The sequence below is a fragment of the Trachypithecus francoisi genome, unplaced genomic scaffold, assembly GCF_009764315.1.
Source record: "Trachypithecus francoisi isolate TF-2019V2 unplaced genomic scaffold, Tfra_2.0 Lachesis_group0, whole genome shotgun sequence".
NCBI classification, from domain to species: Eukaryota; Metazoa; Chordata; class Mammalia; order Primates; family Cercopithecidae; genus Trachypithecus; species Trachypithecus francoisi.
In genome coordinates, this window is record NW_022681453.1 from 166,831,384 (window position 1) to 166,848,277 (window position 16,894).

General features: G+C 35.2%; 1 protein-coding gene across 6 annotated transcripts in view; it reads right to left on the reverse strand.

The window, feature by feature from the left end:
- The window catches only part of SATB1 (SATB homeobox 1), a 98,006-nt gene that overhangs the window by 20,432 nt on the left and 60,680 nt on the right, over positions 1 to 16,894 (reverse strand). For all 6 annotated transcript variants that reach the window (XM_033212766.1, XM_033212770.1, XM_033212771.1 and 3 more), the window contains exon 9: positions 9,698 to 9,853. In XM_033212766.1, coding sequence (XP_033068657.1) covers positions 9,698 to 9,853 — 156 coding nt within the window. The remainder of the gene's footprint in view (positions 1 to 9,697; positions 9,854 to 16,894) is intronic.

A 16,894-nucleotide genomic window follows, 5' to 3' on the forward strand; every position in this document is an offset into this window, starting at 1 on the left:
GGAAAATAAATAGCCAGACTAAGTGGGAAGAAAATTAAAAAAAAAACTAGGAAGCAAAAATTATACAAGGAAGAAAAAGAAACACAACATGAGGAAACTACTAAGCAAGAGGGAAAATGAGTAAGCAAAAAAAAAAAAAACAAAAAAAAAAACAAAAAAAAAAAAAAAAAACCCCCAAACCCACTATTCTTTGGGAAAGTACACCTCTCAGTTGGATAACAGGAATCACCACCACCACCATTCTAAGAAGTTTCCAAGCTAGGTTCATAACTGAAGTCATGAAACAAAAATAAAGATACAAAGAAAAAGAGTGTATTTTATTTGGAGTTAAAAGATAAACTTAAGTAGGTTCTATCTATGTTTCAAATGGTCTCTAAAGTGGATTGCTGTGATCTGGCTCCGGGAGGTATGATTGTAAAGCACTACTGATCCTATTTCCCCCTTCGCTCTTAGCCTTAGTTTTCCACCAGCTTATCTGCCTTCTTACGGATCCAATTTTTTACAGGGGGATTCTTCTGAGACTGGTGATAACTTTAGCCTTAAACAGTTACCTACTGTGCCTGCATTTTGCCAGGTTATCTCCAATTTCTATAAAAACAGAATCCTCAGGGTTTCCAACTCTGCCTTTCAAATCAATTACACAAATCCGCAAATGTCTCCATGAAATAAAGTTCCTAACTGGGGCCATTTTTGCTTTTTGATTGTCTGGTATCTGACTATAAAGCCTAAAGTAACAACTTTGCATTAAAAGAAAATAAGAAAAACTGTCCTTTAGAAAACTACTTACGTCCAGTCTTAGAAATTCTTTGAGAATTTAGGTTCAAATAAACAGTTTAACACTGAAAACATAATAGGGCATAGAATGGAGGGACATTAGGCACCCTACCCATCCCCCCCAAAAAAAACTGACGGAAAAAAATGAAAAGCCCAATACTGAATACAATCTTTTACCCATTTGAGTTTTGGTAAAAGTATAAAAATGGAATTTGATGAAGATTTTCATAAAATAACCTAGAAAAAACTAGACAACTCCATTTTTCTAGACACAATTTCTTCTGATCGTATTTTATTTTTATTTAAGAATATCTTACACACACATACATATCCCAACCCTTAAAAAAAAAGGGGGCCTGAAATTTTAGTTACACCACATGTGGTTTTCATTTGTGAAAAATGAACAAGCTGTTTGTGGTTAAACTGTCTAATCGCCTGTTATCAATCTAGCACTGCATTCAAGATTTACAGGATACATCAGCTTCTGTGCCACATTAGCTGTAAAGGGGGGGGGGGGTGGGAGGAAAAAGGAGGAGGAGAGAGTTTATCCTGAGGAATAATATTTCCAATGCAGCCACACTTGCACTACATCTGGTTGTGCTGGTAGCGGCAGTTAAATTGAAATATTTCACAGCGTGTGTCAGAAACATGCAGAATGGTAATTATGACAGATCTGATTAAGCCGGAGTGCCACAAGCTCCCTGGCCAGCGCCGGTTGTGCAGGTGTGACCTTGTGCGTGCCTGCGTGTGTAAATAAAATTAATTACAAGCGAGAGGGTGAAGGCTTCAGTGACATCACAAAGCGGAGAAACTCCCAAGGGGGAGACCTAATGGAATATTTTCCCTCAGTCTAATAATACAGTTCATATTGACTTGAGGTAATTAGTGGGATCATTAAAGCAGTTTTCCCGGCGTATTTGGCTGCCTGATCAGATTAGTGAAAATGTTCTTCAGAACAAGCCCTGTGTGGTCTGCCAGAGAGGAGGAAATAAAAAGCAACAAAGCATATTTTGGAATGATAAGCAGCGCTGGACTTTTACTATAGCAAAAAATCTCTACTTTTCTCTGGAGCCGACAGATCTAACTGTCTTGTCCATTTTAATTCTTCTATCCAACTTGTGTATTCTTATACACATTCTGAACTACTTCTTTCATTTCCCCTTTCCCTCTGTTAAATCAGACTGCTTTACCACTAAGAGCCATCCCCAACTCCCCAACAAATCTCTTCTAAACAAGGCAATTTTAAAATTGGGAAAAAGTATCTTAAATGACTGCTGTACTGTTAACTGACAATATGGGACAACTGAGAGAGGCAAAAAAAAAAGGAATAAGAAAAAAAAAAAAAACCCAAACAGGGAAAGGAATACCACTTAAGATTCACCTGCTACACAAAAGATTCCTCTCTTACGTAACACATAACAGATTTAAATATTTATTCAAATTTGGACCTCAAAATGGGTTTAGCATAGGACAAAGTTGGGGCATGCATTCTTCCTGTTGAACAGCAAACAGAGGCCTCATCAAGAAAAGGGCCATTTGTTTGAAAATACTCTATTGAGCATGCTCTACCTTGCCACTGGAATATGCCAAGTGCTGTCACAGATGGCAGGCTCTGACAGTTCCCATCCGTAGCGTCGATACTCGACAGTTCAGCACAAGATCAGTGACATTCTGTCTCATTAGAACCACGCTAATTATCACAGCTAGTTTCAGGGGAAACCATGTGTTGCAATGGTCAATTTGAAGGAGTCTGTGCATCAACAAACTGGTAATAAGGATCAGACACCTTATTATATGACAGCATGCTGCCTATGATCTGATTTACGGAATCAGAGGCACTGAGGCGGCCGAGGAGGCTGGCAGTTTATGAAACAGTGTGTTTAAACCCAATTCCTGAAGCATCCTGGTTGAAAAGGGAATTGTTAAAAAAAAATACACAAAGGCAACTGGAATAGCTGAATCACAAAATCAAAGGAGAAGAGGTTTTCTATTAACATACAACAGAAGTAGATTAAGACTTAGGGAAAAAAAAATCATCAATTTGACAATTGCATGCTGATTCCATAAATGGTTCGGAACTTCTATTTGTACGTGGTATGTAATTATAAATTATAGAGTACTTATATGTCTACTAATCTCTAAAATATAGATACATATTTTTAAATGGGTGGTCTATGATTTGTGTCATTCTGCCAAGCAAATGGGTTGCATATCTAAAAGCATAACAAGTATACTTAGAAAAATGAGTCACCTCTAAGGTTACTTTTTAAGATACCATCGATATTATTGGCAGGCAGAAAACTTCTCCATTAGATTCATTTTACTAACATAAGTTCTTCCATTCCTCTCTCAGCACCTTTCATTGATGTGAAATTTTAATGGTACAGTTTCTTCCAGAGCTATTTTTCTATTGTCATTTAGTATAAATGCATTTTCATAGCTCATTCATTTCACAGGGTGTTTATTTTCATTTCTCATGTGAGGAGAAAAGGAAGATAAAGTTAAAATAAAACCTACCTTCATTATCAAAAACATAAAAGACAACTACTGAGACTTTTAAGAAAAAACACTTCTGTCTTCTAACTTGGTAGATTGTTAAAGGATTATATCAGTGTTATAGCTGTGTGATAAGTTTTAACTGAATGACACTCAGTTTTAAGATTAATTCCTGATAGGAGTGAAACCTTGTTGATTTGCTGTTTCCCCTACTTTCAGTAGTACCCACCCGAACCTGTCCTGAAGAACTAACTCTTCAACTGACAAAGCTGAATATAGAAGAGCTTCCAAAAAGAGAAAACGTTAGAGAATATTCTTAGTTTACACTTTTCAGCTTACACTAACATTTTAGGACAAAAGGTGCTCTCATATTAAAGCAGGTTCTATGAATATATAGTTGGCATAGCCGTGCTTCAGAACATATATGCTGGATTGCTGTAAAGGGACCACTCTTGCAGTGACCTTCTTTGTGCTTCCTCACATGATGAACCTCCTTAAAGCTGGCTCAATATTCACAAATTAATTCTCTTCAAATCTGGTCTAAAAATTTTCTTATGACATCTTCTAAAGATGGAGAAATGAGGCTTAATGAGTTATGTCTATATTTGTAACAGTTAAGCTTATTAAGTGGGTCGAAGAGAAAATAAATTTGACTTTCAGTTAATTCTAAATTTATGGGAAAAAGGTGAAAATTTTAAATTATTTCAAAGAAGCAACACGATCTTCTGGTTCATTTTTTAAAAAGTAGATAATACCAACAAGTATCTAGGGGATAAATCACCCCTTGATACGACTTTTTAGCCAAAAATATGATAGGTAAGCAACTGTTCTATTTAAGAATTCTGGACCTCGTTGATCAAATCCTAGATATACTAAAACATACATACTTATTTGTAGAAGGCAGAAATCTGAAAAGAACGCATATTCAGATCCACAAACTCAATTAGCTCTTAAAAAAATCATATACAATCACGTACCTTCAAACTATTAGATTATGTCAATATTTAAAGCCATTAATTTTAATAGACCTGTTTGGCCTTCAACTAGAAATACAAAAATACGTCAACGTTTTAGAAAACTGAATCCATATGAATTCCCAACATTAAGATGTAAGAGATTTTTATAAATGGCTACTAATATAGAACACCTTAAATAGGAGACTGATGAATTCTATATCCTTCTTACTCAAGAATGGAGCACAGGGACCTCCAAAGATCTGTGTTAAACTTAACACCGGCAGACTGCTGAGATGCAGGGACCACACTCTGGACTGTCTTAAGTGTCTTCTTGTTCTCCCCACAAATACTTCTCTTGCCTCCTCCTCTTCCAGGCAAGTGGGTCCAGGGAAACAGAAGCTGTATCCACCTCAGGGTGTCCACTACACATTTAGATGGAGAACATGCAAAGGGGCAGTTCTCTCCTTAGCAAGTGAATGAAGAAGGCTTCGTTTGCCCAAGAGAAGGGGCTCTTAGGCCACAATGTGAAGATCCCACAGACTGCTACAAAAGGATGTAGCACTGGGAATAACAGAAACCATGATTCTCAAATCTGCAGGGCCTGCTGTGTGCCTTAAATAGGAGGCCACACAGGTGAACTCCTGTCGCAGCAAAGTCTGTTACGTGAACATTCCAAAAGAATGAATCAGCACAGAGTTAAAAACTGAAGTATAATTTAATTCTAACAGAATAAAAGATGCCTTTACTAGCATGCTAGCATACAGAATGTAATGTCAATGGTTCCATGATTTTATTCCTGGATTTTGTCACTATAGCTCTATTTTCAGCAATGAAAATTACATTTTTAGCCCTATTTCTAGCCCCAGTGATTTGTTATATATGTCTTACTTGCATTTAAGATATCCATTACTGTGTGAGAATTTCCAAACCAAAAGGTCAGAATGATGTTTTCTTCACCTATAAACCTAAGGAAAACGGAGGTATTCTTTTTCTCTTTCTTCCTTGTTTTCCCCTCTCTCTCATCCTAGGGGCCATGAATCTCAATGAGAAACAAAAGCGACTGAAAAGTAGATGAAAGAAAAGGCTTTAAATTATTTGGTCTCTTCTACTAGCCATGTTATTTTTGCAAAGTCAGAAATGCTTTTTTTTTTTAGTATTAAAAACATACCTATTAATCAGCCAAAGTTGTAGCAGCCAGAAAGTACTACAACTCACAGACTGCAAAATATTATATCAAAAGTATATTAGTCAAATAGAATTTTCATCGGCTAGTTGCTTTACCCAAAATAAATACATTGTTCAATAAAACACTAAAGGAAATTATTTTCTAAGCACAATTGATGACGCAGTGTGGTTCTGTGAAAGCCCTTTACTGTCTTACCGCACTATGTATCTGCAAGCTCCATCTATGCAAACATGAAAATCAATGTAACAATTCAGTGTACAAGGCAAGGCCTACGGTGCTGCTAATGTCCCCTTGCTGGACACATACCTTAAGTCTCAGAGCTCTCAAGGGGTTTGCTGTGGAATAAAATTAGATTCCAACATCTGCCACCATTAAGGAAAAAATTCCATTTCCATCTCCCATATGAAAACACTATAACCAATGAACAGTAACTGAACCTTGATACCGTGATGGTTATTACCCAAATCAACTATTTTTTTTAAACAGTAAAATTAGCAAATTCTGCTCTCATAATTATTTGAATGTTATCAGACTAAATGTTTGATAAAATTCCAATATGATTCACTTGGAAAAACTGCTGCTTATTTGAATACCCAGAATATAAAGTGTATTCATTTGTAGCTATTCACATTATGTTTAAAGCATATAATCTTTTTAAAGTTTGCATTAGCCTGCTTTCCTAACCAAGCACAAAAAGTAGCCTACCTTCAGTTTTTACTTGCATATTTTATTCAGACATTTCTATTAGAGTTAAAAACAATTCCATATCTATTATTCATTGAAGAGAAGAGACAATACATGTGAAATGGCGGAATCCACATGAGCTGGTTTCTTTTACAGAAAATACTCTGTGCATTAGTCGCTACAGAGCACGCTTTACCTTTTAAAATTGAAGGTATTTATGATACATAAATACATGATAAATAAATCTCTTATCCATGTGGAGGACTGAACCTCTTGCTTAGCACATTATGAAACATTACCATTTGGGTACAGTGCTATATAATTTAAAAGCTCTAGCATGTGCCTTCTATGTTAAAATAATCCTGGGCTAAAAAGTTAAAATTTCCCAATATTATAGCACCTATGACACAATCTGGATCAGAGTTGGCCTCCTTTTGACTCCTCCACCCTGTACACCCACCTCCATAAGATATGACAGAGCCTGGATTCTGAAGGCTCTGTGTAAGACCTTGTGTGGTAAGAACCTTGTGTTCCACCAATATGTCAATGAAGAAAGGAAAGCCCTCACTGTCTGCACTATCAATAAGACCACTATCCCTAATTCTTCTTCCCCAGATCAGGGTAGTATTTCAGTGATGCTGCTGCTGCCTTGAACCCTGAAGACAATCTAAAATAGGAGAAATGAAGAGAATTTGGAGTTGGTTGTACATTTATTAGTTAAGAAACTCTCATGTGTAAAATTAAGAAAATAATAGCTCACAGGGTTACTAAATTAATGCAGATAATCTATAATGTATGATAGGGTCTAGCACAAAGAACATGATGGTTAAGTCAACCCAGACAACCAGGGCAAGACACAGAAGCAGAGGTAGATGGGCTGAGACAGAAGAGACTCTTGTGTTCTTCTGGCTTCACACACATTTTGTGTTGGGGAACTGCTGCCTCATTTTGGCAAGCCCTGGCACACATGTGAGGTCTAAATATCTATTTTAGAAGTGCAACATTTTGACCATTAAAAATGTCAGTCTGATTTGAAGTTTTTGTTGTTGTTGTTAGTTTTTCTGTTTCCTTCACAAAATATCATAGCATGAGAACAGAACCTAAGCAAACGGCCACTTTTCCTTATTAAATCGGGTTTGTTAGTGATATACACAGGTTTAGGACTAATTTTTTAAGCAATCATCAATCTTTCAACATATTTTCATAAACAGGGTAGTGCTAACATTAAACTGAACAACTAAGACAAGACTACAAAAATGCTGTACTAGGACGTTAGAGTAAATGAGAAGTTGAGAATAACTATCCAAGGGAATAAAGTTAATAGTTTGCTTGATTCCCATAGCCCACAATTGGCCCCTTTGATTTTCTCTCAAACAGTAATGAGTAATCAGCTAAAAGCTTTGGGGGTTTTGGGAAACACACCATCACAGAAGATGCTTGGAATTTGCTTATTTACATTGCTGACATAGAGACCCATGAGGAGCTGTGTAGGAGAGGGTACAAAGAGCAGGGCTGTTTAAAACGGCTTAGAACATCACCTACATGACATTATTAGCCAATTGCTGCTACTGTCCAAATAGCTGCAAAATCAGTACTCAGCCCAAGTTGGGGAGAACCTGGGGTATCATTTAAAAGGATGAAGTCAAAGACAGCAAAGGAACTATGAATCAAAAGGAATCAGAAAGGAAAATGACGGCAGGGGATGGGGGTAGACTGAATTAAATGACAGGTGATAGACAACTAAATATGGTTATTAAAAAGTTATAATATTAATTTTTGTTTTAAAGCTAACCTTTACTATAATGATACATGTCCAGTTTCTCCATTTTGGAGATTTAGGGAAAGTGGCTTTTGTAGAAATGCAGTCTGATTATTACGGATGACTGGACAGGTCAAAAAAAAATGTAGAATCAGAAAGAAAGGCAAGATAATATATATTTAAATATGAGATCCTCATCATAATTAGGCTAAAGAGCCAAAACAAGAATGTGTGGGGTGAGCAAGTAGGTGGGGGGGCGGGTAAAGTGAGACCAGGACATTTCTCTTTCACGCATAGTCTTGGCATGTAAATGAAGACATCGGAAGAAGCACACAGGTTTAAAGCGGCTCTAACATTCTATCATAATTAGAAACATTTCAAGAGCCCTGTAATTTCCAATCAAAATTACAGTAATTTCCGATATACAAGCCATGATTCATGATAGAATTTTACATTCCATGAGAGATTACGGTGGCCTGATGTATGACACGCTGAGTACAGCACTAACATAAACAATTCAGTTTAATGTTTAAACAGCACTTGATGTTTAGAATCTCACAATAAAAGAAACATATTATTGTAGAAATTATCACTTTGACAGTGATTGAAGGGTAGGCAGGCATGTGGCCTATAAAGCTATAATTTTTACAGTCCACAGCTTGAGTTTAATCATTTTTATATAACATTTCCAAGATATCCCTTAAGTATTTCATCAAGCCTATAACTTAAACAAGAACAACATTCTTCTAAAGCAAAACTCCTGTCAAGTAACACTATAAATGTTGATAGGGTAAAACTTCAGGAAAATCTGAAAAGATTATTATGTTACAAATATATCGGATTATAAACACTCCCACAATTGTGCATTTTATCAGAAGATGACAACAGCCAGGCTGTTTTAGGATTCATTAATGATAATGAAAATATACTTGTGTAAAATTTCAAGTTGTTAAAATCTTACCTGGAGTCCCTCTTTGCCTCTAAATCTCACCTTGACAGTGTTATCAAATCCTTTTTCAAAGGGGAAAAGAGTTTAGTGTTCTTCTGGTCCTTTAAAAAGTATTCTTGGCTTTGGAGAAGGGTTTATAGATAACTAAGTTTGTTCATGTAGATGATTCCACTTTTGATGAATATGAATTATTAACATATGACAATTATCCTGATAAAAGACTATACAATCTATCCTTTTTTATTTAGTTTGGTAGAAATTTACAACTTTTCCAATTCAAGTCTATTCAGCTGTAATTCAGAGCTGGACAACTTGTAATCAATCTGTGTGTCTTGTATACTCCACAGAAAAATTAAAATCATTAATATGCAAAGAGATATGTTTGTGTGTCAGTTTGTCTTAATAAGTGCATTTAATAGTTGCAGACAGCTGAGTTAAGAGGCAACTATTCTCACCACTAGTCCACCAATGTCACATTAGATGGCTGCATTGGAACAGAACAAACTGTATAGAGTTTTGTAGCATTTTAGTAGGAAAAAACATCAAGACCATCTAAGCAATAATGAAATAATAGTAATTCAGGTTATGTACTCTATACAATAGACCAGACTGAGAAACTGACTATCCATTATGATATCCTTCTGAAAATACCTATTAGCTGACTTGGGGATTTACCGTAAAATCCTTGGTCTGGGGAGTGGCTACTGGAAAAAAAAAATACCAAGTGCCTATAACCTAAATTTGAATATTGTTTCATTTTAGAGCTCTAAAAATAATCCTAGACATAGAGTCCTCTCCGTGATGAAGTTCATATTGAAAATAGACACTCCTTTTAATGAAAACTCCACAGGCAACACAGATAAACATTCTCAATGCCTAACAGAGGGTCTTACCTGGCTTTTGGTTGCTGCAACCTTTGCAAACAGTGCTTGAGACACTTTAGCGCGCTTCATTTCCTGCTGAATCTCATCATAAATGGAAGCATTAATGTTCATGGTATTGTTCTCTGGTTTCCCATTCCTCTCAGTGGCAATAGTAGCTGTTTTCACCTACAAAACATTTTGAACATGGCTGTCATTTTTCATTGGCTAAATTGTTTTGAAGCTTCTCAGGCTCAGCATCCAAACTGGACACTGTTGCTCCTTTTATGATCAAGGTGATCAACAGTGCAGTCATTCAACATTAGTTATTGCCCTGAGATCAGACTGCTTAAGTTAAGGAAGTCACACTGTCACAGGTGATTGCATCTGTAATATGACAGCAACTGCCAGCTGACAACCAGGAATTATAATGCCATAAAGTAAGTTTTCTGGAAAACGAAATAGTTTCAAAGACTTGAAAACCCTAAACTAATTGTCTCCCAATTACCTTCCATTGCGATCCTAACAAAGGAAATTCACAATTAAAATCATAATGCACAGTGCTGTATCTTCACTGGGTACCCGGTGCCTAATAGACAATTGCATCACTAATAGCTATTACATACTATGGCCTTTTTAATTTTAGACTATTTTTATGCATTTTCCTCTTATGTTTCATTTTAAAAATCTTCCATAACAAAGCCATTTGCAGAACTGCATATTTAAATCTTCTATCCATCCATGAAGCAGGTAGAGTGCCTTGCTTAATTATCATAAAGGCTGGTTGCATTTTACACGTGCATGTCCAAGCTGTTCTGTGTAATTATTTCATCTTTTCCTGGCACCCCTGTATATAACTATTTCCTTTTGACTTGTGAAACCACACAATAAGATAATGTTTCACAATATTTAATAAAATATTACTGTAAGCATCACAAAATATATAATCAGTGACTTTACTAATATATTCAAAAAGTACAATCTTGAGTGAAAAATCAGTATCAATGCCTTTAGTAATAGTGATAAGCAGATATCTGCAGTAAAATGCCACAAAACTTCAGGAGGTGAAATCAAATCTCAACTTCAAAATGTACTGATACTATTACTCATTTTTAAAACTCCAAATTTAGTTTTTATTACACAGTAGTATGAACTAGCCTGGAAAATTTACATAAAAACCATGTAGCTGATTTTTTACTGGGAAACTGATGACAATATAAATGAAAAATTACTACAGATACAAAACCATGTTTCTTCCGGCAAACTAATCCCTTAAGGACCTCATCTCTTTGGTTACTTAACAGAACTCAGGTTTCTATCCTCTAGAAACTTATCATCCTGGACAATTTCTCACATAAACCAGGAAAACAGAAAATGAAGTACCCTGTAGAATAAACAAAGGATTTTTTTTTTTTGGCATTAAATGATATAGCCTTTGAGTCAAGCTGCAGGACTTTGAGATTTATTTTACTCTGTTCCTAAAATATTCAGTGATTCAATTCTCCGTACTTAAAGCATAAATAGGAGACCCCTTTAAAATGTGCCTGCTGAATCCTAAGTTCTAGCCAATTAGCAAAATAATTCACCTCTTGCTTATCTTGAGACAGTTGGTAGATGCTTCCACCACGATACCACCTTTCCAAGCATGGAAAAGATAATGCCGGGAAATAGTTCGCCTGCAGGCCTGAAGAGGACACAGCAGGTAAGGCAGGACAGGTGACCAAAGGTGGGGCCTCATCCGCTTCCTCTCCCGAGTTCCCCTTCTAGCTTTGCCACTCTAGTAAGCAAGGGCACTCACAGAGATGTATTAATGACTGGAGGCCACTAGAGCACATACAGGGCTTTGAAGCAATAATCTGCTAAACACCACTTTAAGAGCCAGAAGAGTTAACGCATTATCATAAATTGTCTACAAAGTTGCTTTGGTGAGATTGGAAACTTTGCTCTGGGGTGGTCTTGCTTTGAGGCAAAGGGATAGATTTGATCACCCCATGGGGTCCCTTTTAATACCTATTTTTCTCACTACTTAAATGAAAGGGAAAAGAAAAGCCATTTCAATCATTTTGAAAATTGAATGTTATGGAAATGGGGGCACCAAGTCCAGCGCACTGAAGAAACATATCCTTGGTAGTGATCTGCTAAGCAATAGTTAAAAGAACAGACTTTGGAAAGTTGGTCTTTCAATCTGTTTTTACAATAATTTTCATTATTTTGTAAAAGTGATGTTTTAAGAATTTATCTTTGAGGTGTGTTATAATCATTTGTTTCAACCCTGTGACTTTGTTTCTAAAAACTTCTTTGGTTAATTTTTTTTACTATAAAGCAATTACAATCAAGCACCAATTCTAAATTATTTTAAAAAAATCATTTCCTAGCAGCCAACACAATCAAAAGTGAAAAAGAAATATACAAGAAATGTTGTTTTTTTTTTTAAATGAATGTGAGGGTAAAACTTTAATGATTACAAAATTAGAAAGTATCTCTGTATTACTCACTTTAAAATATTTAGGAAAGCTCTTCTTTACCATCTAGTTGGCCCAGATAGGCATCTTATCATAGATAAGCTATTAGAATTCTAGAATCACATTTTTTTCCTAAACACAAGCTATTGATTAAGGGAAACTGACTTGGACAGCTTTTCAGAAATATGAAAGCTGAATTTTTCCCCAGGTAAAAATGGAAACAAAAATCTTTTATACCTCACTCTACTAAGTACTATTTTAGCTCAGTACAAAAAAAATCTTCTTTAATCCTGGTTTAGCTTTTAATATTATATCACACATTAAAATTCATAAAGTAGTTCATTCCAGGCAAAACAAACTACTGTTCAGCTCTTCTCCGCAAATAGCACAGGAGGTAAAATAAATGCAGTTGCTTTCAGAATAGCTTTTATCAAGGTAGGGTGTACTACTCCATTATTAAGGCGGCGCCGGGGAAGTCGTTAAGAATTGGAGCTTCTACTATTTATCCTCCCATGTGGGGATAGGGTGTAGCACTAGGGTCTGCTTTTTATTTAACTAAAATTGTGTGGCAGGACACAAATTTTCCATGAAAACTCTATTTTGCCTCTTCATGGATTGCTAAATACATCAAATCAAGCTTTTAGATTACAGAAAATGAACTCTACTTTGGCCTTGATTGGTGAACATCCTACTCTGATAGATGAGGAATTGCCTGCAAGCACACTGCTTTTACACAAACAAAATTAAAGTTATATGTAGTTTTAATAATGGTGATAATAAACACTGACATTTATTAGTTGTTTATTATGTGCTGGACGTTGTGTTAACGTATGTTAACTTCTTAACCTGCCTAGCAGCCCGGAGGAGGTATTATGATTGTCCCATCTTAAAATTGAGAAAATTCCGTTAAATCAAACATGTTAAACAATTTGTTGGTAGGGCGATGCTGAGATCTAAACTTAACTAGAAACCACAAAGTTATTTAGAGTAAGTTATTTAGACATTACATGCGCCTTCTTTACTTGAAAAAATTCTTAATTTTTAGAGCAGGCTGGACTTGCTTTTTGGTGGTCCTTTGATAAATCTAGCTCATTAATGTCTAATTTTTTAATAGCTATTGATTTTAATATTAAAATCCAATCTGAATTTATTTTCAGGGTATAAAAATTATGTTTTCTTACTAATGAAAATAAGAAATACCCTATTTTATGGATGCTTATTAGTGATGGAAAATATTTCCCACTCTCAAACTTTATTAACACTATCTTTAGCACCATGATTTAACACTTTTAGATATTTGTTTCTTTCCAGGAACAGTATTACTTTCCAAATCGAGACTTTAAAAGTCTCCCAGCTTTTAAAAGATGACAATTAATGGAATGCATTTTCTAACTACATAAGTTCCTGCCTGTAACTTAACCTGAGATCAAGATGAACCTACGTTTCATTATATCATAGAGGAATTTCTTGTAAAGAGAATAGTGCAACTACCAGATTAATTATATACTCTTTATATTAACTTCATAAATTTTCTAAAGCATTGCTATAAAACAGCACACCTTTAGTAGAAACTAAAGAATTACATAAAGAGATGTAAAAAATGAAGAAAAGAAGACTTGTGTAATTCATGTAAAAGTTGTAACTCGATAATTATATGCTTTCAAACAGCCTTCATGGAAACAAACTGCTAAATTACTTTAACTCCAAAAGTCACACATAGTAAAATGTACAAACAAAACTTAAAAAAAAAAATACTCCTACGGTAGAAATTATCACTTAAAATTCTGTAAAATATATAATTCTCAGATAATAATTATGAATTATCATTGTTGATAAAATTCCTGTAATAAACTCAGGAAAATTTGCAAAGCTTATAGTGAAAAGAAACCTTAAGACCAAGGAACTTGGGAGGACTGGGTTCTCCCAGATATTTTCATAAGACCAAAATTTAAAACAGGCCGTTTTCCCCACAATCCCAGAAATGCCACTGCCTCGTCTTCCCAAGTAGATAATTTGTGAAACAAGTTATTTTATTAGGACAATGCTTTCGCACATGCTCCTCTTCCCATTCGAACAATAAAACCTCCCATCCTCTATGACAAACAAAAAGATCTCCAAGTTTCACTTTTCCCTTTCTAAAATAAGTCTGCTTGTATTCTGAGGACGTGGCTTGAAGTAGAGGAAGGAGCAAGAGACTTAGCAGAGGATTTGAAAACTGACTAAACCTTAAACTTGGTTTTCTCATTTTTCTTCTAGCAAAAGGTTGGTATGAAGATTCAATGAACTGGTGTATTCAGTTGCTTTCAGAATGGCTTTTATCAAGTTAGGGTGTGAATCATTATCAGGTGCAAGATATTCTTATTTGTTGAATTAGAGCATGTAAGTTGCGAAAATATGCTTGCAGAAACCAGGTCTGGCCCAGAGCCTATAGCCCAGGCCGAGGATGAAGCACAGGGCATAACTGCCCCTCCTGGAGCACAAGGGATACCTCTGCAGGGAGGCATCTCACCTGGACCAGGCCACCAAGGAGCTCTGGTGTTTCCTGAGGCTAGGTGTCCCCAGGTGGGGCCTGACTAGCCAGGGAAGTCCTTTCTTGAAGATGACTTAGAATTCAAGTCCCTCAATAGTTTAGGTCCTTCTTATGGTATGCCCTAAGGGCACTCCAAAATCATCTTCTGTATGTTTTACACTCTATAAGGAGCTGGAAGAGAATCCGGTTTCCCAGGCCTTCATGGGGGCTGGGTCTTCTGTGAACCACTGAGGGCCTCTGCTTTTAACATGTGGTTCTTTAGAAAGAAATGAGGTTTCAGTGCAACCCAAACCCAAGATTTGTCTCAAAATATGTTTCAAATCTCTTCATTTTGGGGGAAATGAAATGTATACTGATTTCACATGGACTCCTCTTTGGCAAAATGTAAAATTTAAAAAGACAAAATTTTGCCGTCTGTTTATCTGTGGTTTTCTCCATCTTATCCTTTATTTTAAATCATTTTAAATACACATAACTGGTTCCAGTTTAAGCATTATTTCATTATGTCGACTGCTGCTACAAGACAGTACTAATTCAAGTGCTCTGTAACGTGTTTTTCCAAATCTAAAGTACTAATTTTGCATTGATAATACCTTTAATACCTTAAGAATTTCTTAAAATTTAATTCCCTGAATCATGGTTAAACGGAAGAATGTGAACAAACTGGTAGTGATCTCCATTATAATAATATTAATAATTTAAAGATTTATATTGTAGCAACAAAATAAAATTACACACACCCATACACATGTCAGTTAATCATTTTGGAGTTTGGTTAGATGGTCAGTAATACTGCATTAATAGAAATGTTTTATTTGAAAGAGTTTCACTAAGCATCTACAGTATGTATATACTGTATATTTTCATAATTGGCTGAATATCCTAGCTATGGGCTTGGTCTCAACTCCTCTTTAGAACAAACAAATACAGCTAAGGGTGGCTCAACCAGTTAACCAATAATTCAGGCAAAAATAAATTAAACATATATTCTATCCCAACTTATCAGCAGATAAAGCCTTTAAACATATATATAGGAAAGTTATCCTATAGTAATTTAACAGCATAATAAAAGAAATATCAATAAGAATTGGTATAACTTTAGCTCAAGAAAAAACTTGAATAAGGATACCAAAATCACATTTGGAAAATAAGTAAAATCATAGAGTCCTAGAAAAATTAAGAAACAAAAGCTGTATTAAGGAACCACAAAATCAAGTATCTGGCTAGATTTTTTTTTTTTTTTTAAAGCAGTTCAATGTTGAAGTTCATATTGGTCTTAAGTAAGCCATTCTTTTATTAGTATTGCAGATTAAGTGACTACAAAGTAATTCTCTGCTCAGAGTCCTGTCAGTGATGACTTTAGGAGCAAAGTTAACTAATAAAAGTGTGTGTATTAACACTAAACACTACAGAAAAAGTATCAAACCAAATTATTTCGTTTCGTACATTTTTTTCTCTTTAATCATTCCTAGAAGTCATAGTTTATCTTTTCTCTTTAACTGTTCTTAGAAGTCGTATTTTTTATATATAACGAGTTCCTCATTCTTTATCTTAGGAAATATTTTATAGAAGCATTTAGAGATCAAATTCAGTAACTCTGTGTGTGTGGGCAGGTGGGTGTGTACACATGTATATAGATGCCATGCTTTTCTCCTAAAGAAGCATGGCTTTTTTTATTCACAATTATAGCAATGATTTCCTTATAGTCTGTTCCTATAGACATCAAGACCAGATTGATTTTCATTAAATAAAATAGCGAAAATGGATTTTGTGACATTTCTAAAAAACAATTGTTTCAGAATCTTATGATAAGCAGTTTATTATTTAGCCACTCAACAAGTGGCTAAATATTTATGTTTTATTTATGGAGTATCTGTAGTACTTTCAGTCTTTAGTGCTGAATGAGCTTTTTCTAGATTTCTATACATGAAAATGTATGACTACTTTCTACTATTAATGAGAATAAAGTAACATCAAGATACAATTTCACTATGCCATTGTCATACGAATATTTTGACTTATTCTTCCCCATTCAATTTTTATCCAACTTTAGCTGACCTTATTTTTAAGAGCTGTAAATGTCACAAGTTAAACATGTAAGAAAATACATTTGCAGCCAGGCACGGTGACTTACACCTGTAATCCCAGCACTTTGGGAGGCCGAGGTGGGTGGATCATGAGGTCAGGAGATTGAGACCATCCTGACTAACACGGTGAAACCCTGTCTCTACTAAAAAT